The sequence below is a fragment of the Balaenoptera physalus genome (assembly GCF_965194825.1).
Source record: "Balaenoptera physalus genome assembly, chromosome: 1".
Lineage (NCBI taxonomy): Eukaryota > Metazoa > Chordata > Mammalia > Artiodactyla > Balaenopteridae > Balaenoptera > Balaenoptera physalus.
In genome coordinates, this window is record NC_138882.1 from 77,985,004 (window position 1) to 78,010,660 (window position 25,657).

Genomic DNA, 25,657 nt, shown 5'->3' on the forward strand with positions numbered 1-25,657 from the left:
CATGTGCTCAAAAATTATAACCTGAATTAAAACAAGTCATATGACACAAGCCTCAGTGCCCTCCAATTAAACATACACAGCCTCAGATTCCATTCAGGTACCTTTAGTGGGTGCAGGATGTATACTGATAATTGGTTGCTGCTTCGCCAATGGCATAAGTGTTGGTAGTGTTTGAATAATGATGGCTTTTGCTGGAACGCTGGGGTTTGTTTGAGTCTTGGGTGCTGCTGGAAGTAATAAAGGCTTGGGATGAATTGAAGGTTTTGAATTCATCTGAATTTTTTTCTTTGGAGTCAGTCCATTTTCTGGAGAAAAACCAAACAAACCACAGATCAGTTTAAGGGCAATTAAGCAAATCCTAGAAAGCAGATTCTATTATACACCTTTCCCTAAACATTATCTTGACCTCTGACTACCCTCACTGAAGTTTAAGCATAGCCACTCTATATCTTAATGGACTGAAGAAAAGTCCTCAGTCTGAGGTCTTCCTTTTTGACCAAGCTGCAGCTTTGCCAAAGGGACACATGAACCAGTAAAGAAGAATAGCTAAAATCCCTGAATAAAGCATTGAGATGAATAAGGTTAACAAATGTCACAGCCAAATGGCCCTCACACTCAATATCTTTAACTGAAACTTTGAAATTTCTCCTGAAGATGGTGGGGCCCTAAATCTATTTAAAGTATCATTCACCTATAAAGACAAAAACAACCAAAGAAGATTATTTCTTCCCTTTCGTCTCCACATTAATCATCCACAACAAACAAAACAGGTCCACTAATTTAAAAACAGCAAGCCAGCTTAAAAAACATACACTGAATCCAACATTTTCTTTTAAGAAATGGAGCCTAAGCTCAGTCTAAAATAGAGATAACAGAAGTTAGGAGATGGATTAATACCAGTTTTGCTCTTAGGACTTATGATGGGCTTGTCTTCCTTCAGTGGCTCTGCTGAGGAGGGACTATTAAAGCTTTCGCCATATAAGGAAAAGGGAGACATCTGGGAAGTAGAAGACAAATCCAACTCCTCCTGTAGCAAAATAAAACACAAACAAATTCATTCAGAAGAATACTATCCTTGAGCAGAAAATTGCTTACAAAGAGAGGCAAGATCCATATATAAACAGAGAAACACTTCAAGACAACTTCAAGGCAAAGGTGTGATATATTAGAACTACGTCTATATATGAAGTACTAAGCGATGATGGATAAATCAACATTATCCAGCTATACTAAAGGAAAAATAACTAAAAATGAAGTATGTCTATTTCATCCTCTTATATGAAAGATATGAATCACTGATCTGATCTGCTTCTACATTTTCTCCCACAAACTTTCCTAGTCATACAAACATTTAGTATCACTACAGAGTTACAGTTAAAATGCTAATATCTTTTCCCCACCATCTCTTATTCTGTCTTACAGGAATCTCAAAAGCAAATAATTCTCACTATTTGTATCCTTTTCTATTTCTTAACACTGCCTTTGTCCCGAATGTTTTGAAAGAAAAACACTGAAAGGAGCAGGGCTATTTTATTTTATTTAATGGGTAAACTAATAATACAGAGGGACTTCCCTGGTGGTCCAGTGGTAAAGAATCCGCCTTACAAAGCAGGGGACATGGGTTCAATCCCTGGACGAGGAACTAAGATCCCACACGCTGCGGGGCAACTAAGCCCACGCGCCACAACACCTGAGCTCACACGCCTCAACTAGTGAGCTTGTGTGCCGCAAACTACAGAGCCCACACGCTCTGGAACCTGGGAGCCACAGCTACAGAGCCCACACACCCTGGACCCTGTGCGCCACAAATAGAAAGAAGCCCGGGCGTGGCAACGAAGAGCCCTCGCACCACAATGAAAGATCCTGCATGCCTCAATGAAGACCCCGTGTGCCACAACTAAGGCCTGATGCAATATACAAAAATAATATTTTAAAATAATAATAATAAATAAATCTTTTAAAAAAATACAGAGATATATAAATATTAATATTTTCTAAAAGTCTTTCACTATTCAGTGGATCTGTCTCATTTTGTTAGAATAAAGAAGCTTAATATAGGATAAAAGTAGCATTCCAATTCCAAGAGAAAAAGATGTTATGTATAACAATGGAATGGGCACAAGTACATAAATACATACATCATACCATCTTCAAAAGGATCTATAAGATTACTGAAAGAAGAATTAAGAGAATACTTGTTTACTCTCAGCATGATGTAGGCTCCCTTACATCAGAAAATCCAGAAGCGGGCTTCCCTGATGGCGCAGTGGTTGAGAGTCTGCCTGCCGACGCAGGGGACGCGGGTTCGAGCCCTGGTCTGGGAAGATCCCATGTGCCGCAGAGCAACTAGGCCCGTGAGCCACAACTGCTGCGCCTGCGCGTCTGGAGCCTGTGCTCCGCAACGAGAGACCGTGCTGGAGAGAGGCCTGCGCACCGCGATGAAGAGTGGCCCCCGCTCACCACAAAGAGACAAGCCCTCGCACGAAGACCCAACACAGCCAAAAATAAATAAAAAAAAAAAAATCCAGAAGCCATAAAGGAAGAAGAAATAGATTTGAACAAATAACAATTAAAATTTTTTATAAGAAAAAATAGAACATAAACAAAGTTAAGATACATATTGGGAGAAAATATTTGCCAAAAATGGACGAAGTAAAGAAACCACCATTTCATTGAAACGGAAATGTAAATGGTATCCAAAGGCAAATTTAAAAGAAAATCTTTTTTTTTTTTAAATCATCAGATAAGAAAAAGTTAAAATGACCTGAAAGAGTATATGGGAGAAATGGTCATTCTCAGTAATGCTGGTGAGAATGAGAATTGTTTCATTCATTCATCCTCAACACCTATTCAGCATGTAGCCATAAGCAGGGCTGTATGAACCTTACAGAGTATGTTATAACAATAATATATTTGGAAAAAAACAAAGACTATGAGATAACACAGGAGGAAATGATTATCTTCATGGCCTTAGTTGCTTACAAGGTATTTGATAAAATTCAGCAAAGATTCCTCATAAAAGTCCTAAAAAATAAGGACTGGAGGGACACTTTCTTAACATTAAAAAAAAAAGCTATGCATAATTGCATAGCCAAAGTCATACTTAATGGTAAAATACTAAATGCTTTGCCATTAAAGTCAGGACAAGAAAGAAATAATTGCTTTTTCTGTAATTCTAGCAAACATAATTATACTAGAAAATGAAATAAAAGGAATAAATATTAAAATAGAAGAAACAGACGTGCCTTTGTTTGCAAGGTGATATGCTGTCTACTTGGAACACATTTAAGAACCAACTAACAAAATTTTCACTATGAAAATATTGTATTAATAATCACTTAGAAAATATAATTAAAAATAGTTCACTCATAATAGTAATAGCAATTATAAATACCTTGGAATTCATTTTCTAAAGAATGTGCAAGACCTATATGAAGAAACTTAACTGAGAAGCATAAAAGAAAATCTGAGTAAACAGAGAGACATATAATATTCTTTAACAGAATGATTATAAGGGTGATACAACTGGGAAAATTGGTTCACTTATATAGTGAAAATTAAAACTAGATTTGTACCTAACACTTCATACTAAGGTCAACTCACAGGCCCACAAGGGGACATTTTTGACAATGTTCACTGTGGTGTAGGTGAAGTGTTGTGCAGTTACATGCAACAGATTTTGATGTAGACAGAGCAATATGACTTGATCTTAAAAAAACAATGTGCTAATTTTGAAAAGTAAGAAATAAAGAGATCTGATATAATAGCATTTACATAAATTTAAAATACGTACACAAAACTGAAATCAGTGAGAAAAAGATGAGCTTTTTACTAAATGGTGCTAAGGACTTCCCTGGTGGCACAGTGGTTAAGAATCCACCTGCCAATGCAAGGGACACGGGTTCAAGCCCTGGTCCCGGAAGATCCCACATGCTGCGGAGCAACTAAGCCCATGTGCCACAACTACTGAGCCTGCGCTCTAGAGTCCATAAGCCACAACTACTGAGCCTGCACGCCACAACTACTGAAGACCGTGCGCATAGAGCCCGTGCTCCGCAACAAGAGAAGCCACCGCAATGAGAAGCCTGCGCACTGCAACAAAGAGTAGCCCCCACTCTCCACAACTAGAGAAAGCCTGTGAGCAGCAACGAAGACTCAACGCAGCCAAAAATAAATAAATAAATAAAATAAATTCATTTTTTAAAAAAAGAATTGATTTAATAAATGGTACTGGAACAATCCTTCTGATAGCCATTTGGGAAAACAAAAAACTTGGATTCGTATTTCACATCATAAACCAAGATAACTCCAAATGCATCGGAGATCTAAATATTAAAAATAAAACCTTACGAAAAATATGTATTAACAGTCACTTGGAAACTATTACTTCCTGAATAATTTGATCCTAAGGCCACTAGATGGAGCAGTGCAAGACCAGCATCCATGCAGAGAGGCAGGCTGGTGGAGTATCGGAGTCTAAGGAGAGGAGGTAGGGGCAGGCAGCCCAGCACAGGGAGTCAGAGCAGATTACCCTGCTCATATTGGGTCAGCTTGATGCAGGTGTCAACGCCCAGCAACACAGGAGTCAGTGTGAAGGGACCTGCACTGGCCAAATCCAGGATAACATAAGAATCAGAATAAATAATTATAGTAATGGGTTATAATCTGTTGAATAAACTAGGAAACCATGAGTCCATACTGATATAAACAAATAAATGAATAAATTTAAAGTCTGATGAGAAACAGGTTATTTTACATAGCTTTAAAGTACCTCCTCATAAAATACTTATTTTGGGCAAAGGAAGAAAGCGCAACTTCACAGTGGAATAGCCTGGCAGACACCACCTTAATCAAATGAACAAAGTGAACCTCATCAGTAGTAGCAGGACAAATGAAAATTGTGTGCCATCACATCAAAAGTAAATGAGACAGACACAGCATCACTTCTGTGATATTCCTGCCACAAACACAAAACCTGAATCTCATCCTGAAGAAACATCAGACAAACCCAACTGAGGGACATTCTACAAAATAATTAGTCTTTAATCTCCAAAAGTGACAAGGTCATGAAAGTCAAGGAAGAAGGAACTGTTTCAACTGAAGGAGATTAAAGAGACAAGACAATCAAATGCAATGCGCGATTCTAAACTAGATCCTTCTGCCCAGTAAAGGACATCTTTGGGACAACTGGCGCTATCTAAATGGGAACTGAAGATTAGATGATAGTACGGTATAAACATTTATTTCCTGATTTTAATGGTTTTATTGTGACTAGAAGACATATCCTTGCTTGTAGGAAGTAGACACTGAAGTATTTGGGGGTGACAAGGCATCAAGTTGGCAACTTACTGTCAAATGGTTGAGGAAGAAAAAAGTTCTTTGTAATGTACTTGTAATATTTCTATAAGTTTAAGCTTTTTCAAAACAAAAAATTAATATAAGCAAGAAAACAAGAATAAAAATATTATAACCTATGAGTGGTGAAAACCCTTCTTTGAGTAACAACAACAAAAAGCAATAAAAGATTGATAATTCAGCTACGGAGAAAATAAACACCAGAAATAAAGCTTAAAGACAAATGACAAATTGGAGAAAAAACACTTGTAACTTATTTCACAAACGAAACACTAATAATCCTAATATGTAATAAAGCACTTTAAAAATTGAAGAGAAAAAGACCAATACAATCCAACAGAAAAGTGGACAAAAATTTGAACTGACTGTTCATAAAAAGAAATGCAAATAGGCCTTAGACATATGAAATATACAAAAAGATGTTTAACCACACTTATAATAAAAGAAATAGAAAACAAAACATGCTGTGTAGTGATGAAGGGAAAATTGGCCCTCTTACATACTGCTGGTCAGAATACACAACCGTACAACCTGTGGAGGGAAATCTGGCAATAAACAGTAACATTAAAAAAGTATTCACCCCGATCTCAGCAATCTCTCTTTAGGATAGCTGCCGGTTGGAAGATTTCCTGGCAAAAATACGAAGTGACTTATGTGCATAGTTATTTATTACAGCATTACCAGAAAAGACCGAAAACAACACAAATGTTCATCAATAAGGAAATCACTGAATAAAGTATAATATAGCCACACAATGGAACACTTATGCAGCCATAAAAGGGAATGAGAAAGATTCTATATCCTGAAATTGGAGTTACCTCTGGGATATACCACTAAGTTAAATAAGCAAGGTGCAGAGCAGGGTATGTAGTATGCTACCTTTTGTGTAAGAAAGGATGGAAAGGAAAGAATAGGATAGAAATCAGGCTTCTGTGAATATACCTTGTTATATATTAATACTTTTGACTTCAAAAGTAAATTAAGTTTTTAAAATTAAATCACTGGAGAAACTGTGGGACCACAGAGAACTGCCAAGAGCGGCAATCAGAGAAAAGCTTCATAGAGAAAGTAATGTTTGAACTGGGACTTAAGGATGAATAGGATTTTTCCAAGGAAGAAAAAAAATGAGGCTATTTCAGGCAGAAGGAAGAGCATGTACAAAAACCTAAGACGGTAAGAGCAGAGATCTCGCTGCTCTTGTCCACGGACGGTGTTTGGCACAGTTCCTGGCACAGTTGTTGAATGACTGGAGCACACAGGAGCTCTCAGGGTTAAACCTAAGGGGAGTGTGAAGGTAGGAACAGGAAGGGTAGTGAGAAACAAGACTGGAAAGGTAAACAGGAGCCAGAACATGGAGGGCCTAGTACACTGGCAATTGGAATTTTGTCCTTGCAAGGGTTGGGAAGGTTTTAAGCAAAAAACTGGCACAATCAAATTTGTGATTTTGAAAAATTTCTCTTTGAAGATTCCTCTGCTAAGAAAGGTTTAGGGAGTTAGGAGGCAGAGAGACCAGTCAAAATTCTATTGCCTTAATCCAGATGAGGTGATGATGGCCCGGCATGTGTGGAGAAGATGAATCTTAGAGATACTAAGTGGATAGAATCATCAGGATTTAGTAACTGACTACATGGAAATTACGCCAGAATGAAGATACCTCAATTTACAGCAGATATAATTCACTGAAACAGTAATTTGAATTTTTCTTCTTATATTTTTTCCTTTCCCCATACCAAAAAATACCTAAGCCCTTTGGTACTTCCTTTTCCTGGCCTCAGCGCTTTCGTCTAGATGAAGAGCAGAAGCATTTTTAAGGTGCTTTTGTAAAAAACCTTATTAGCTCATTCAAAAGGTAGTACTAGGCTTTCCTGAACTAAGGAGACCATTCTAGGTTACATGGCTAAGGAGTTACAGAAACAGACCATCTTACAGTCTTCCATGTCCTCAAAGAATGTATATTCTAATGGGGAGTAAAGAGGGTAGCAGGGAGAAAAGACAGTAAGTCAATAAACAAAAAAAATATTGGGTACTGGTAAGGTGCAATGAAACAATGAAATTATGAAGACAAGAACATAAGGGAAGGAGGGCAAAACCAAAGAGTCTAACAGCTTTCTAGCTCCCTCAAGGCCCTTCCTCAAGATTCAGCTTCCTCAGGATTAAATGAGATAATAGGACTTATATTAGCACTTAATAAATGTGAACTGCCTCCCACACATACATATTTTCCAGATTCCATTGTAACCAAAATCACTGTAAAAGACTGGTTACTTACAGGAACATGCTGAGTTGAAGAATAAGAGTCCACTGACTGAGGAGATGAGATTGAACAACTTGAGGAGGCTGGAGAAAGTGGCTGAGGTTCTGCCTTAATATCTTTAACTGAAAAACAAGGGGCAAAAATATTCCCACTGAACAATATAAACTCAGAATGAAATGAATAAGAAAGAAGGTAAAATCCGCTTTTAAAATTCAATGATATAGAAGCTAAGGTCACCAAAATATATCATCAAGTGAAAATTCAAGAGCAGAAAATAGTAAATCTAGTATGCTTCCATTTGTGTAATAAATTACACATGTGTATACTATTATCTGCATTAACTCTCTTGAAGGATGAACATAAGAAATCGATAACAGTGGTTGTCTCTGGGAAGCAGAACTTGGTGGCTGAGGGACAAGAGCCAAAAGAGACACTTTTCTACTCTACAGACTTTTTGTATCTTTTGAATATTATGCAATATGCAAAATTATAGACTCTCCCCAAAATAATTTTAAAACATAACAGGAAAGAATTATTGTGGAAAGCATTTTTGACAATACAATTAAAACACTAATATGTTCCTATCTTTTGAACTATGTATTTTTTAAAATGTGCTGAGCGACTATAGCCTAGGTATTCCTAGGTGTCAAATTTTAACAGGGTAGGAATGGGGAAGAGAAGAATCTCTGTGGCAGATTGTGTTCTCCAAAGTTAGGTGCAAAATATCTACCATATCTCATGATCTATAATGTGATCTTGCCACTTCCCCATCAAGAAGTAGCCACTATTTCCTCCTCTGTTTGAATCTAGGTGGGCTTATGACTTCTTCAATCGACAGAGTATGGAAGTAATGCTGTGTGAATCCCAAGGCTGGGCCATATAGAAAGGTGACATGTAAGCACTCAAGTTGGCAGTCCTAGTCTTCAAGTCATTCCAGACCAGGCATCAGACATGTGAGTGAAGAAACCTTAAGGTAATTCTAGCCCCCAGTGTCCAGCTACCCCAGCCTTCAAATCTTCCCAGATGAGGTCTGGATACCATGGAGCAGAGACAAGCAATTCCTGGTGCATCCTGTCCAAATGCCTAACCCACAGATTCTGGGAGCCTAATAAAATGGTTGTTGTTTTAAGCCACTAAGTTTTAGGGTAGTTTGTTACACAATGGTAGGAACCAGAACACTGGCCTTGTGTAGCTCTTATTCTGTGAGGGAAGACAGGAATTGAGCAAGATATACAAATACATAAAATGAAAGGGAAAAGGAAATGCAGCAGTGGGGAGGACTGCAATTTAGATGGGGAAATGTGCTGGTTATTTACACATTGTCTCTCAGCTCTAAGTCTACCTTCTATAGTCTGTGATACAAATTATTAATACATGTCTCAGCTGGCTTCCTTTTAGGTCCTGTCAATAGGGGATACCAGAAGGATGCTAAAGGGTAGAAGGGAAGAAGGGACTTCTTCATCCTCCCATCAGCTTCATCCCAGAAGGGACAGTTTGCTCCAGGTTCCAGCTTTTTTCAGCACACCTAAAACCCACCTCATTAGGCCCCTTAAAGATACTAGCATTAGCCCGCTAGGGCCTCCTCCTCAGATGTGTATACACGGGATCCCTACACTAAGTTCCTAGGTTCTAATAATCCCAAGCTTCCTCCCTTTGAGTCCCTAAATTCTGTCTAATTCTCAGATAGGTTTATCTCTTAGAGAGTATTACATATAATTTGAAATCAATATTTCTGAATAATAAATTTTTTATTCATTATGTGACTAACACATAACTATGAAATTCTTTATATCTATTTTGGCAAGAAATTTATGTATGCCTTGCTACACCAAAGTAGAATGTAGTCCCTGGAAAGTTTTGGCCTACAGAAGTAGCCCAGTAACCCCACCTAATTTTGACTATTACCAAGCTACAAAATAATATGGACCCATTTAAATTTTTTATCAATGAAATACATCATTACCTGTACAGAATTGATTGTTGATGTCCCAAATGCCTGTCTCCCAAGGCATCAGATCAAAATCAAAATCAAGATTATCAAAATTATTTTCCTGTAGGTTTCAAATCAGCAAAAGAATATTACAAGATTAAAATATATACATCCAGAAATCAAACTAACAGATGCAATTTGCCATAAATAATATAATTGTGATTACCCAACTTAGTAAAAATAACTTGCTAAGTTAATCAGTTCATCTTGAAAGTACATCTTGGATAGCTTAGAGATAAACCAATTTAGTTATTTTAAGCACAGTAGTAACAACTAGGAAGGAGGTATTGAAGTCAACATCTACCTGAAAGATTCAGTTGGTCTCATTCTTTTCAGTGGAAACAGACCTTTACAACAGTCACAAAATATGTGTTTTGTCATAAAGGAGATTCAGCAAAATAAGTTTTCCCATTGCAACAGTCGCAAAATACGACAGTCACAAAATATGTGTTTTGTCATAAAGGAGATTCAGCAAAATAAGTTTTCCCATTGCCATTAAGGAAAAGAAGTCACAGCATATGCCTATTTACAATACCATCTCTATATACAAGGGAAAGAATATAGATGTATCCAAAAGACATGCAGGAATCATAAAGAGACTTTAACTGAAACTTCAGATATACCAAATATTAAAATGCTTATGGGAGAAGGAAGAGATCCATAGGAGGATGGGTAATTTTATATTTTTTACTGTTCTGTACTTTTCAAATTTCTAAAATAAAATTTCTAATTTTTTTTTTAATCCTAGAAGATAAAACTAAGTTTCTCAAATAGGGGTCAGTAAACTTCTTAGAGGGGCTCTTAGTTTCTTTTCATTCAGACGACAATTTTTTAATTTAAATATAATCATATGCTGGGTCATCTGGATGACCACCTTATACCATATATATTAATAAAGAACTGCCACATGATTTCAGAGCCCTCATATGAGTTTAAGATTAAGACGGTAACACAACTATTTTAAATGTTTAAGGTTACAGAGATAAGAACAGAAGTAAACTTAATATATAAACAGTACAACAAAGTTAAAAGGTAGTCAATATTAACTTAACGTGACAGATAATAAAACAGCAAGAAAGCAAGCCTCAGGAAAAAAGTAAAGATTAATCTAGTTATCAATAACAACAATTTGGAAATAATTTCTAGAATATTATCATTTCAAATGTCTATTCTGTGGTTTATTTTTATTGAGAATATAACAGAAGGAGAGAAGGGAAACTTTTCTTATCATACTGCCCTAGACTGAGTAAATATTATTGCAAATTATATAAAGAGAATGTGTGAAAGTTCACATAAAAAAAAAGAAAAAACTACTTAAATTATGAAAGAACCACCTTTTAAATCAATCTCCTTTCCTTTGTTCTCATATTTGAATCTAGACATCAAATAATTAAGCAGCCTCATACTTTCAGCAACGAAAAATCTTTAAACTTTCTTAGTCTAAGTAAATTGAGCAAGGATATTTGCCTGAGTGCTAGCAATACTTTTTAACATGTTCAATAGTGGCATGACCTACTTCGAGGATGCTTCATACTCAATCTTCAGCCAAAAAAGTCAAATACATTTTACAGCATAAGAATTTTATCTGGTTGGAAATTTCACAGACCCATTTTATGTAAAGCAAAACATACTGGTACTTATATACTCTAGTGCTTCAATGACTTCTCAAGGGAAACTTGTACAGCCATGTGAAAGAAGAATGACAGTTTTAAAGCTAGAATGGGCCCTCTGAAACCATTTAATCCAATCTCTTATTTTATACCAGAAAAACTAAGGAACTGAAAGACTGAGTGACTTGTTTGAGGTAACAGAATGTTAGTTATAAAATCAGGCTCATATTTCCCTGAATCTTTCAAATTTACTATATTGTTTATTGACAATGTTAGGCTCTGGAGGTTATGAAAAAATACCAGTTGCTTAAGCAACCAGCCAATATTAAAAGCCAATTTAATCAATAGACAACATTGTAAAGCATCTCACAGTGTAAATGAAACCATTAAAATCTCATGCACTGATTTTAAAAAATATCATGTGTTTCATTCCCTTCTACTGATTCATGGTAAAACAACTGCTAAATTATTCTTTGAGAAATGTCTTAAACTCACTGAGCAAGCTTTATTTTTAATAAGGGCTTAAAAAATAAGTGATAAATATTCAACCTGATTGATATGCATATAAAATCACTCTGTTCACTTGAACTACTTCCCAAGACAAACAGCACCTCATCCATTAAAGAATAAGACAAAGTAAGAGTTCAGGCCAAACAGCTTCACATATACTAATCCAGAAAAGAAAAAAAAAAAATCTAAAATATTTTTGAGAACTTAAAGTACTATAATAATAGCTTTTATGCATACTTCTAACCACTCAAAGGCAAAAAATAAGGACATTTCTAAGTTTCAGAGCTTTCAACACTAAGGATACATAACTTTAAAAAAGGAAGTTGGTAAATTCTCTTAACTAGATCCATGACACACATACTCCTTAACATCACACTGTTTCCCTTATGCAGCAAAATATCTGTAAAAACCAAGAGGTAGGCAGTTATGTAACTCTTCCAAGGTTACCCACCCCGGGGCCAAAGGTAGACTTAGAATACAAGTCTTCTCACACCAAGACCAATGCAATTTCTACAATCCTACATTCACTGACAACAGAATGGCTACTAACTTTCATACTTAATCTTAAAAGTTATTTAAACTTAAATAACTAGCCTAAACGTGTTATCCTGAAATCTTCTTGCAATAATTAAAGATTAAATATCACATTATTCAGCATTTCTCCTCTAATAAATACTTACATAAGTTTCATTTGCCGCATCCAATTGCAGGTCATCATAGCCAAGTTCAGCAAAGAGGGTAGAATCTTTGGACAAAAGAAAAGAATAGATATTTACTGTTAATTCAATGTTTTGACAAAAGAATAAGTGCTGTATCCTTATGCCAGCTCTATTAGGGTTTCTCATTAGCCATTACTATTACTGATAAACTCCAGGAGTGTAATGACAACCAATTCAAAGCTGGTTTCTAACATGTGTATTGTTTTCCACATAATTTTTATCTTGTGAACGAAATCATTATACCAGGGATTAAAAAACAAGTTTTATGTCCTGTCATGTCATCTTGCACTAACTGATAGTGACTTTCTGGAACATTACTAACACAAATTCTGAGGCTTCATCTGGGTTCAGCACAAGAAAAAGTGACATGGTTGATCAGCAGTGATGACAGGAGAGGAATATGGCAACACATGTACCAGGTATTTGCCATCCTTGCCTTAAGTTAGAGGTACAAACAATAAAGAACTCACTCATCTAAACCATTTCATTTATTTCAACAAATCTAACTATGTTCCAATTTCCTAATAAGATTTCCTTATAAACCGAGAAATATATGAACACAGGTCAAGGTGCTGATAAGGCCAAAGAAGACTGATTACTGTATAATCTGTAAAGTGTCTATTTTCTTTAACATTTTCAGAACTTCAAGCACTTTGAAGAGTTTCCCAATCTAAGTCTGCCTTTGTACTCCCTACTATCATGCCACTGAAATTTGCTCTGGTGATTTCCTTACTTCACATATATAAGAACTACACTACCAGTCTCTCATTGACTTGGTCAATGGTAGAAACATTTCACCAGCCTAAAACAAAATAGTACATAGCACATTTTTTTGTATGTAGTGATAATGAAAGGTTACTCATATAACTCTCAGAAAAGGACTACCTTAAACTCAGCTGCAGAGCAAAACAAAACAAAACAAAAAATCCATTTAAGTAGATGACTGTGGCTATGTACCTTATACACAGGCTAAAACTCCTTGAAAGAGTTCTTTATCTGCTGCCTCTCATTTCTCTCCTCCCTTTCCTTCTTGAACCTATTCCAATCAAGCTCCCCCCAACCAACACATACACACGCATACACATCAGTTATTATGTCACCAATGACTTCTCCTCTGCTAAATGCAAGGGTAAATTCATGGTCCTCATCTTACTCTCAACAGCATTTGAAACAGTTGATCTTTTCATATTAATTGAAGCATTTTCTTCACTTGGCTTCCAAACTACCATACTCACCTGGTTTTCCTCCCACCTCACTGGATGGCCCTACCTTACTGGTTCTTCTTCATCTTCTTAACATGAAATTATCCCTGGGCTTAGTGCAAACTTTTCTATCTATTCTACTCCCTTTGTGATCTCAGCTGAGCTCATGGCTTTAAATAGCATCTATATGCCAAGGATTCCTAAATATACATCTCCAGTCCATACCTCAAGATGCATGTACACAGTGAGTACTCTACCTCTCCTCTTGGATATCCAAAAGGCATCTCAAACTTAACACATCCAAAACTGAGCTTCAAATCATCCCTCACCAAACCTCCTACTGGTTCGTCCTCATCTCAGTTAATGACAATTCAATTATCCCAGGACCTCAGGTCAAAAACCTTAGGAGTCATTGCTTACTTCTCTTCCTCACTCTCTGTATTCAATCTACCAGTAAATCCTGTCAGCTCTGTCTTCAAAGTATGTATTGGTAATCTGGCATCTTACCTTTCCCTTCCATTCTTCCTTCCCTTTCCATCTTTCCTTTCCTTCCCTACTCTTCCCAACACAGAGATGTCAGCAGAGCAAGGAGGGTGGTGGGGTTTTGTGTGTCATCCTCTGTGGCAATGTGCCTGGTACCCAAGGAAATAGGATGATACAGGAGGGGAGGTGCCTTGTGGAGGTGGCAGCATGCCTCAGATGCCAAAAAAATGGGGCAGTGGGAGGAGGAACAGAGTGGCAGATGTAAGAAGCAGCCTGAGTGGTTAGGAGAGTGGTAATACCGAACAAATGTGTTAATTGATGGAGCAAATGATAAGATATATTAGAGCTAGGTTTCTCACTGTCTGAGAAAGGATTTAGAAACGTGAAAAGGGAAGAGAATAAAAGAACCCTAAGATGTTGCACTGGAATTAGAAGTATTAATATGAACACATTTTTTAAAAATATTCATGCACAGAAAGAATTATAGATGTTTGTATATGTGTATACACATATACATACATGTATGTCCTAGTTCTGTCTGCTAACAGGTCCTAGTAACGAAGACGTCCCACCAGCACTGAAAAATCCTATGTTTCCAGACCTTGGATACTGAATACCATCCTCTACTAAGTGGAAGTCCACTAAAGGGCTCCTTAGAGAAAGAGCTGATTCCAGGGCTTAGGCAGAGAAAGTGCAAAATAGGCCTGGGAAAATCTTGTTGTGCCAGAAAATAAGGAAATCCTCAGAGAATGATGGAAACATGTCAAAAGAACAAAGGAGCTGATATGAATGGACTCTTACTGGTCAATTCTCGGAAAATCTGAGCATCAACATAAAGTCAGATTACAACCCATTGAATCAAATAGGAATTAGTGAGCTCATAATGAAATAAACAAAGAAACAGAGAAAGCTTTTTCTTACAGTATAATGTCAATTAATAAATGTAGACAGAATGTTAAGAGAGAATCACCATTTGGCATTAGAGTGGTAGTTGATATAAGCTGGAGTTATCAATGGAGGCCAGGGCTGGTGAGTGAAGGTTTAGTAAGGAATAGGACATTGATGGCATTCAGATTATCTCCCCCAAAATACTGGGTTAGCCAAAAAGTTTGTTCAGGTTTTTCCGTAAGATGTTACAGAAAACCCGAAGGAACTTTTTGGCCAGCCTAATACAAATCAAATGTAAAAGGGGGAAATAGTGACTTTACAGTGGAGAAATCCAGCAGATATTAACTTGACAATGTGATCAAGGTGAACATCACCTTGGAACAGGTCAACATAGTGTGCCTCTATCATTTCTCTAGCATTCCTGCCACGGACTCATGGCCTGATTCTGGTCATGAGGAAACAGTATACAGACCTAGGTTTAGAGTCATCTTACAGAACGGAAGAGCTGTACTCTTTAAGACTGTCAAGGATACAAGAAACAGGAAAAGACGAAGGAACCATTCCAGGTTGAAAAACTCTAAGGAGACATGAAAAGTAAAAGTAATGTGTGTTTGCAGGTCAGGTCCCAAACTAGAAAGGAAAAAGAGCCATTATTAAGACATACAGCAAAATATGAATGGCATCTGTGAATTGGATAGTAACGCTGTATCAGTGTTCATTTCCTGACTGGAAGGAGTGTATGACAGTGATATAGGAGAGTATCCTTGTTTGGGGGAGGAGGGGATACACACTGCAGTATTTAAGGGTAATGAGTTAACAACACATTTCACTCTCTTTTTCTCTCTCTAAAGAAGGAGAAATGGGGCAAATACAGCAAAATTTAACAATCAGGGAATCTGTGTGACGGGCATGCAACAGTTCTTTGCACAGTTCTTATAACTTTTCTGTAGGTTTGAAACTATTCCAAAACTTAAATTTTGAATAAAAAATATACATGGGGAGCTTCCCTGGTGGTGCAGTGGTTAAGAATCCACCTGCCAATGCAGGGGACATGGGTTCAAGCCCTGGTCTGGGAAGATCTCACATGCCGTGGAGCAACTAAGCCCGTGCGCCACAACTACTAAGCCTGCGCTCTAGAGCCCGCGAGCCACGACTATTGAGCCCGCGTGCCACAACTACTGAAGCCCGCGGCTAGAGCCTGTGCTCCACAACAAGAGAAGCCACCGCAATGAGAAGCCCGCGCTCCCCACAACTAGAGAAAAGCCCATGCGCAGAAAAAACCGAACACTGCCCAAAATAAAATAAATAAAATTAATAAATTTATTTAAAGAAATATATATGTATATACACATGGGTATATACATATGCATATGTGTATGTGTATATATCCACAGTCAACCACTTCCATTATCTCCACTGCTCCTATCATAAATCACTTGGATTGATGCAGTAGCCTCCAAATGGTCTCTCTGCTTCTGCCCTTGACCCTCTTTCAGTCTATTTTCAACAGAGCAGCTAAAGTGAGCCCATAAAAACATAGGATGTTATTGGGAATCAGGATTTACACAGTAGGAAAAGAGAAATAAAAGTATATAATGCAAGAAGGTGAGAAAGAACTCTGTGGTACTGGCTTTGAACTGTGGGTATTAGTATGAATTCATGCTTTTTAAAAATACATATTTCCTTGTTCTTAGGAGATACACAGTGAAGTGTTTAGGAGTTTCATATTATTTGCAGCCTGCTTTCAGATAATGAAAGAAGAGGGAAGTGTGGGTAATACTGAGAGAAAAAGTGAGTATGGCAGGATGTTAACAGTTGGTAAATCTAGATAAGGGAAATACAGGTGATCGCTGTACTGATCTTTTAACTTTTCTGTGGTTTGTGAATACTTAAAAAAACGGAGAGTGGGTTGATAAATACATTTGTATACTACAGCATACCTTAGAAGGATCCATAAGAAAGTGGTGGCATTGGTTACCTATGAAGTATCTCTGAAATATATTGCCTACTTCTATATCTTTTTCACCAATCCCACACTACCTACTATATAGATTTCTCCTAACAGCAGTAAACTATGGTAGCTATTAGTTTTTGTTTGCTCAGCAAGCTTTCCCACCTGACTGCCACTCTGACCATTTATTTATTCCTTTACTTCTTGTAAGATGAGAAATGGCCATTGGAAAACAGTGGTGACCTTAGAAAGAGCAGCTTTGGTGGAGTGGTGGAGCCTGACTGCATTGTGTTCAAGAGACAGTGAAAAAAGAGAAAGTGGAGTCAGTGAACATGGACTTTTTTTAAAAAAGAATTCTGCTGTGAAATAAAAAAGAGAAATGTGGTTGAAGCTAAAAGGGAAGTAACATCTAAAGAGGGTTTGGGGTTTTTTCTTTTTTTTTCACTCTAGACAGGAGAAGCAACTACATGTAGGAAGGGAAATGAAGATTCAGGGAACAGAAGGAAGAAGAGCTTGAGCAATATTCTTGAATAAATGGGGGGGGGGGGGGGGGGCACGTCTAGGGACTTCCCTGGTGGCGCAGTGGTTAAGAATCCGCCTGCCAATGCAGAGGACATGGGTTCGAGCCCTGGTCTGGGAAGATCCCACATGCCATGGAGCAACTAAGCCCGTGTGCCACAACTACTGAGCCTGTGCTCTAGAGCCCGCGAGCCACAACTACTGAAGCCCACGCACCTGGAGCCCGTGCTCCGCAATAAGGGAAGCCACCGCAATGAGAAGCCCGCGCACCACAACGAAGAGTAGCCCCCGCTCACCGCAACTACAGAAAGCCCGTGAGTAACAAACAAAGAAGGAGGGGTCTAAAGCACACATAGAAGTGATCAGCTCTAGCATTCCCACCAACGAAGAGAAGGCAAATATACTGGTACATGGGTAGATGAGGTAGTAGGAGATTGTAGCAGTTCTCTTCTGATTCAAAGAATGCAGGAGGAGGTGTTGGAGGTTTGAGGAGAGAAGAACCTTTATAAAAACGATCATCAGAGTGACAGGACCAAGGAAATATGATCAGCCAGGTAATACTTAATGGTCTATTTCAGGTTAGTATCATAAATTTAAAGTGAGACCAATCAGCATGGTTGAATTTTCTTTTTTAGCCACTTTCAGCTACTTGAGTGCATTCATGGAGTAGACAGAGTTGGATTTAACCAAGGTTGCAGTTGATCAAAGAGAGAACTACAAAACAAGAGAGAGACAAGGATATTGAGGGTGTGAGGGAATGATTACAGAGATTGTCCATGGAATTTAAACTGGATAAGGGGAAAGTGATAACATAAAGGGGATGAGGGACAGTGAAAAGATGGCAGAATCTCAGCAGTGTTGGAGGTACCACTGGAATTGGAGTACTAAAGAGAGTGACCTGGTAAGACAGAAGGTGATGGTCAGAGTGGGATGTTGGAAACTGAGATTATGTTACTAGTACCGACAAGGTTTAGGTTTATGATTGGGGAAGAAAATGCCTGAGACAGGGTGGAAGGTGGAGAGGAGACCCAGGAAATGAGAGGTCAGCGTATTTGAAGGATTTTCTCTGAGAATACTGAAATCAGCCAAGAATCATGATGGACGGAGTGTTAAAGAAAGTGACAATAAGCTAGGAACTAAATTTTTTCAAAAAGTGAGGGAGAGTGAACCAGAAATCAGCAGATGACTGTAACAGGGAGAGGTAGAGGACAGCATGTGAGACAATGTGAAATTTAAGCCTGGATGTTTTTAGGGAGGATGAAAGGAGAATGATCTAAAAGTAGCAATGAAGGACAAGGAAGATAACTAACCCACTTTCAGAGGCCCTAATGGTGAAAAGGTTTTGAGAATGAAAAGAGCTACCATTCACTAGGACTTTAGGGAAAACCGTGTCATCAGGGGAGTCAGGTTTTGGTCAACACAGAAAGGCACAGAGAACTTTCACAGAAGACACTGAATTTATCAAAGAAACCACAGTGGCAGATGGAAGCTTCTGATCTTGGTACATATATCTTATGTGTGGCAAAAAAAAAAAAAGTGGCTTTTGCAAAATGTAAGAAAAAGAAAGGGAGGGAATGAGAGAGGTAGGAAGGAAAGAGGAAAGGAAAGATATACAAATGACAAATAAAGCATATGGGGACTGCCCTGGTGGTCCAGTGGTTAAGAATCTGCCTTCCAATGCAGGGTACATGGGTTCAATCCCTGGTCAGGGAACTAAGATCCCACATGCTGCAGGGCAACTAAACCTGCGTGCTGCAACTACTGAGCACGAGATCCACAACTATAGAGCCCACATGCTCTAGAGCCTGCGCGCCACAACTAGAGAGAGAAGCCTGCACGCCACAACGAATATCCCGCATGCCGCAACTAAGACCCGACGTAGCCAAAACATAAATAAACAAATATTTTTTAAAAGACCTTCCCTTTAAAAAAAATAGATAAAATAAAGCGTACGAAAAGATGCTCCACATCACATGTTATCAGGGAACTACAAACTAAAATAATGAGATACCACTACACACCTATCAGGATGGCTATAATCCGAAACACTGGCAACACCAAATGTTGGCAGGACTGGAGCAACAGGAATGTTCATTCACTGCTGGTGGGAATGCAAAATGGCACGGCCACTCTGGAAGACAGGTTGAAAGTTTCTTACAAAACTGGACAAACTCTTACTGTATGATCCAGCAATCATGCTCCTTCGTATTTACCCAATTTATATGAAAACTTATGTCCACATAAAAAGCTGCAATGGAGTTCTCTGGTGGTCTAGTGGTTAGGATTCGGTGCTTTCACTGCCATGGCCCGGGTTCAATCCCTGGTCGGGGAACTGAGATCCTGCAAGCCCCACAGCGCAGCCAAAAAAAAAAAAAAAAAAAAAAAAACTGCACATGAATATTTATAGCAGCTTTATATATAACTGCCAACATTTGAAAGCAACCAATTTTAATTCTCTGTGCAGTGTCCATCACTGGAGAACAGTTTGTGGCTGTCCCTTCACTGCATGTAAGCCCTTTATAAGCCGGAACCTGTCACTCTTGTCCCCCATGCCTGGACCTCTTTCCTGGCCTCAGTCTGTCTTTAACTGGTTTTGAGACCCTAGAAGCAACCAAGGTGTTTTTCAACAGGTAAATGGATAAACAAACTGTGTACTATGGACCAAATTGTGTCCCCCCCCTAAAATTTATATATTGAAGCCCCCAAGATGACTGCACCCAGAGGTAGGGTGGTCTTTAGGAGGTAATCAAGGTTAAACGAGGTTACAAGGGCGGGGCCCTAATCTACTAGAACTGTGGCCTTATAAGACTAAGAGATAGGTCTACCTACCTACCTACCTCTCTCTCTCCCCCACCTCTTCCTCCTTTCCTCCCTCCTTCCCTTTCCACCCCTCTGCCTCATGAGGACACAGCAAAAAAAGTGGCCATCTAAGCCAGGAAGAGAAGTCTCACCAGAATCTGACCATGCTGGCACCTGTACTTGGACTTCCAGCCTCCAGAACTGTCAGAAAATAAATTTCTGTTGTTTAAGCTTCCCAGGTATTTTGTTATGGGAGCCCAAAAGACACTGTGGTACATCCATACCATGGAATATTATTCAGTGCTGAAAAGAAATGAGCTATCAGGCCATTAAAAATAGAGGGATCTTAAAAAAAAAAAAATAGAGGGATCTTAAATGCATTTTGCTAAATGAAAGAAGCCAAATTAAAAATGCTACGTACTCTATCATTCCAACAATATGACATTTTGAAAAAGGCAAAACTAGGTGACAGTGAAAAGAACAGTGGTTCTTGGGGCTTTGGAGGAGGGAGGCAGAGACAAATAGGTGGAGCACAGCGGATTTTTTAGGGCAGTGTAACTATCCCATATGATACTGTAATGGTAGATACATGACATTATGCATTTGTCAAAACCCACAGAATGAACAAGAGTGAATCTCAATATAAACTATGGACTTTAGTTAATGATAATGTATCAATACTGGCCCATCAATTGTAACAAATGTACTCCTCTAATGCAAGATGTTACCAATAGGGGAAACTTGGGGGGCGGGGGAACTCTGTACTATCCCCTCTATTATTCTGTAAATCTAAAACTGTACTAAAAGTACACTCTATTAAGTATTAAAAACAATTACATGAAAGAGAATTTCAGCATCCATAAATAAAGTTGTTTTGGAACACAGTCATGCTCAGTTTACATTGTCTATGGCTGCTTTTGTACTACAACTGGCAGAGCTGAGGAGTCAGAACAGAGACCACATGACCACAGAAGCCTAAAATATTTACTATCTAGACCTTTACAGAAGATGTTTATAGGCCCGTTCTAAATTTCATCACCCCACATAAAGGGAAAATGCACATGGGATGCACATCCCATCATAGGCTGTTCTGAGTAAGTCATTTTTTTTTTTTTTATAAATTTATTTATTTATTTATTTTTGGCTGTGTTGGGTCTTCGTTTCTGTGCGAGGGCTTTCTCTAGTTGTGGCAAGCGGGGGCCATTCTTCATCGCGGTGCGCGGGCCTCTCACTGTCGCGGCCTCTCCCGTTGCGGAGCACAGGCTCCAGACGCGCAGGCTCAGTAGTTGTGGCTCACAGGCCTAGCCGCTCCGCGGCATGTGGGATCTTCCCGGACCGGGGCACGAACCCGTGTTCCCTGCATTGGCAGGCGGATTCCTAACCACTGCGCCACCAGGGAAGCCCTGAGTAAGTCATTTTTAATTATACAAAGTTGTTAAGAGTCACAAGTACTAATTACATAATCTGATTTAAAAAATTTAACTGGCTAGCTTCTAATATAGAAAAAAAAAAAAGTCAAATAAATCAGTGAAGTACTTGAACACCCAAAATGGCAACTCCCAGAAAAAGAATCCATATTCTACTGAGAAATGCTAGCAAACAGTAACCTTTCACTCCAGTGCCTGCAAAATCTGTCCTGCTTACTGAACACCTGAGGAAGCAGAATTAAAGTGTTCCACTAAGAAAAGATTGTTAACAGCTTGAAAAGAGAAGCTTGGAAAACCATGGGAAATGGGCATATTCCGGGAGGGGCAGGGCAAGATACCTGAGCTGAGTCAGTGAACCTACTACAAAGAGCTGAATGCTCTGTTAAAGAACATTAAGACTAGGAGTCAACTGATCAGATTAGTCAGGAAAATGCAGCCTGGGTAACAGAAGACATAATAATGCTATCAGGAAATGCCTCACAGTTATAGTTTAAGAAACATCATGAAAATATAATAGTTGACTAGCTGAAAAAACAGATCATAACAACCCAATATACTGAAGTAGATTTGTTAATAACTGGGGGGATCTTGGTAAAAATCAAATCTGTAGAAATAACTTAGAAAAGCAATATAGAATAGTGACTAAGTGCACAGGCTTTGGAGGTAGACAAACCTGCTACTGATCCTGTTTCTGACACTCACTAGCTATAAGACTCTGAGCATTCATTCTCTCTCAGCCTCAGTTTCCTCATCTGTAAAATAACAATACCTCACTGGACTGTTGGGAGGATTAAATAAGATAATGCACGTAAGAGCTAAGCAGGGCACCTGACACTAATAAAGTGCTTACCGGCAATTGTTCCTATTACTACGACTACATTTGGCTTGGGATGTAAGAGCTAAGCAGGGCACCTGACACAAATAAAGTGCTTAACGGCAATTGTTCCTATTACTACGACTACACTTGGCTTGGGAAAATACATTTGGAAGAGATAGTCTAAAGTTTTTCCAACAACTCATAGAAAACCTATCCAAGAATTGAAATAAATTTCTAACACTATGTAATTTAAGAGAAGTTCTGCCCTTGGAAAATCAAATGAGGACTTCAGTTCAACAAATAGAATTGAGATTACACTCTTGCTACTGAGAACGATGGTCCAAGGGGGAAAAAATGAAGGTCAGTCTGGGTTTCCTCCAAATTTTAAAGGTAGTGAAGGGTGTAAGTTCACCGCAGGACACATTCAAGGACGTATACAACCCCAAATTCATACTGAAGCCCAAGAACGGTATTAGTACTGTGTCTCGCAAACAAGGGAGGAATATAAGTTTCTTCTAAACACTTAGATGATAAAGCTTCTCCACTCTCATTTCCACTACATTCCATGCCACTCTTCCTGACCACAAAGCCAAACAAAATATCCATAACAAGAAAATTCATAGTTGTATCCGGAGAGCAATCGGGATTATATCCGTTTATAAGCGTTAGGTCTACGTAATCAGGGACCTGAGGTCAGGTGCTGGGGTGCTTTGCTTCTCTGCCAAGATGGGCATCAGCCTCGATCAATAGTGGAAGTTTCGAGATGAGGACTCACATTCTCTCACACAAACCAAACACGTACACGTACACTCCATGGCAAGCATCTCCCACATCCCACACTCTGAGAAAATAGCTTGCAGCCTTTTTGATGGTCACAGCCTTCCTGCCCTAAGCTTCCTAATGACGTCGTTTTCGCCCCACAAAATCATCACCTGGTACTTTCCCAGAGGAAACGGTGAAACACGATAGTAATTCCAATCAGGCAATATTTTACGCTCGCTGTCACCAGGGCAGAAACCGACAGGTTCTGCTAGACTCTACTAGGACCACGGACGGAAGCAACGAGTGGCCCTTGCTCCCCCGGCAGGGTTCGTCCACACCTGTCACCACAAATGCGCGGAAGTAAGGAGGAAGAAACCTGAAGCCACCCCTGGTACAGTCTCAGATCCCACTCACCCCACTCTTCATCCGGCCGGTGAGGGAGTCCCGGACTAAAAGGTGACTCCATGGTGCCGGCAACGCCAGCCGGCTCCGCCGAAACACACGTTCCCCTGCCCTGGAACTCGGCGACTAATATCTGGGACGGTGGCGGCAGATGGACAAAATATTCCGTAACGCTGACGCGACGGTGGCCGAATGAAGACAAATTGCTTCTGCGCGAGTGACGTCAGAGACTAAGCTAATTTTAAGCAAATCTCTGAGTAAATATTTTCCTTTTGGAGGTTTCGGCATTTTCTGTCCCGCTGTTTTAGGGAAAAAGAAAGAGAGGTAATCACTACTTCGGTTAAATAAGATATATTGATAACATTAAAAATGGGGAAAAAAATCCGTTCTGAACATACTGGCTCGTCCCCTGAGTATCATTCTCAATACCACAGTGTAGAGATATCAGATCAAAACTAGAGACTAAGAAAGTAAAGTTGGTTTAATTTTTACGAATAACTCACTATCAATGTAAAATTTCTCCGTATACACAAGTGTGTGGAAGGAAAACACACAATTATTTTTACCACATTCGTTTGACCTGCCTCTCCACTGGCACAGTACCTGAGATAAGCAAAAATACTATGAATTGTACTTCTAGAAAGACTACGTTTATTTAAACAAATTTTAAAAAGTAAATATAAAAGATAAACTCCCCCAAATCAAACTCACCTCCTTAAACATACATTTCTAAAGCATGGTACCTAGTAGTGAAAGTCCAAGCTACGCTACCCTAAGACCTACAATAAGGTAAATTCCCAGTCTTTTTATTACTAAAACTCAAGAAACGGTTTTGTTTAGAAAAATCCACTTACGTCACAAACTCTAACTGAAAATTTTAACTAAGTTTGACGAAGCAGTTTCAAGAACGCTACTTAATAGAATTTCTTTTTAAAGCATTTCAGCAGTTGAATATTTAAAATACCTTAAGAACACATATCCCCAATGGAGAAAAGACAGTCTCTTCAATAAGTGGTGCTGGGAAAACTGGACAGCTACATGTAAAAGAATGAAATGAGAAAACTCCCTTACACCATACACAAAAATAAACTCAAAATGGATTAAAGACCTAAATGTAAGGCCAGACACTATCAAACTCTTAGAGGAAAACATAGGCAGAACACTCTATGACATAAATCACAGCAAGATCCTTTTTGACCCACCTCCTAGAGAAATGGAAATAAAAACAAAAATAAACAAATGGAACATAATGAAACTTAAAAGCTTTTGCACAGCAAAGGAAACCATAAACAAGATGAAAAGACAACCCTCAGAATGGGAGAAAATACTTGCAAACGAAGCAGATTTTAAACAAAGGATTAATCTCCAAAATATACAAGCAGCTCATGCAGCTCAATATCAAAAAAACAACCCAATCCAAAAATGGGCAGAAGACCTAATAGACATTTCTCCAAAGAGGATATACTGATTGCCTCAAACACATGAAAGGATGCCCAACATCACTAATCATTACAGAAATGCAAATCAAAACTACAATGAGGTATCACCTCACACTGGTCAGAATAGCCATCATCAAAAATCTACAAACAATAAATGCTAGGGAGGGTGTGGAGAAAAGGGAACCCTCTTGCACTGTTGGTGGGAATGTAAATTGATACAGCCACTATGGAGAACAGTATGGAGGTTCCTTAACAAACTAAAAATAGAACTACCATATGACCCAGCAATCCCATTACTGGGCATATACCTTGAGAAAACCATAATTCAAAGAGTCAGGTACCACAATATTCATTGCAGCTCTATTTACAATAGCCAGGACATGGAAGCAACCTAAGTGTCCATTGACAGATGAATGGATAAAGTGGCACATATATACAATGGAATATTACTCAGCCATAAAAAGAAACGAAACTGAGTTATTTGTAGTGAGGTGGATGGACCTAGAGTCTGTCATACAGAGTGAAGTAAG

At 38.6% G+C, this 25,657-nt stretch overlaps 1 protein-coding gene across 7 annotated transcripts in view; it reads right to left on the reverse strand.

The window, feature by feature from the left end:
* Positions 1 to 25,496, reverse strand: part of ATF6 (activating transcription factor 6) — a 226,037-nt gene extending 200,541 nt beyond the window's left edge. Inside the window, exons 1-6 of one of the 7 annotated variants that reach the window (XM_082469316.1) lie at positions 23,701 to 25,494; positions 12,400 to 12,464; positions 9,573 to 9,660; positions 7,625 to 7,731; positions 898 to 1,027; positions 102 to 305 (exon numbers count right to left, since the gene is read on the reverse strand). In XM_082469316.1, coding sequence (XP_082325442.1) covers positions 102 to 305; positions 898 to 1,027; positions 7,625 to 7,731; positions 9,573 to 9,660; positions 12,400 to 12,464; positions 23,701 to 23,752 — 646 coding nt within the window. In that variant the 5' untranslated portion in view covers positions 23,753 to 25,494. Of the gene's footprint in view, positions 1 to 101; positions 306 to 897; positions 1,028 to 7,624; positions 7,732 to 9,572; positions 9,661 to 12,399; positions 12,465 to 23,700 lie in introns of those variants that run through there. The other 6 variants (XM_082469315.1, XM_082469317.1, XM_082469321.1 and 3 more) reach the window with 6 other exon arrangements.
* Between the last annotated feature and the right edge of the window lie 161 nt (positions 25,497 to 25,657).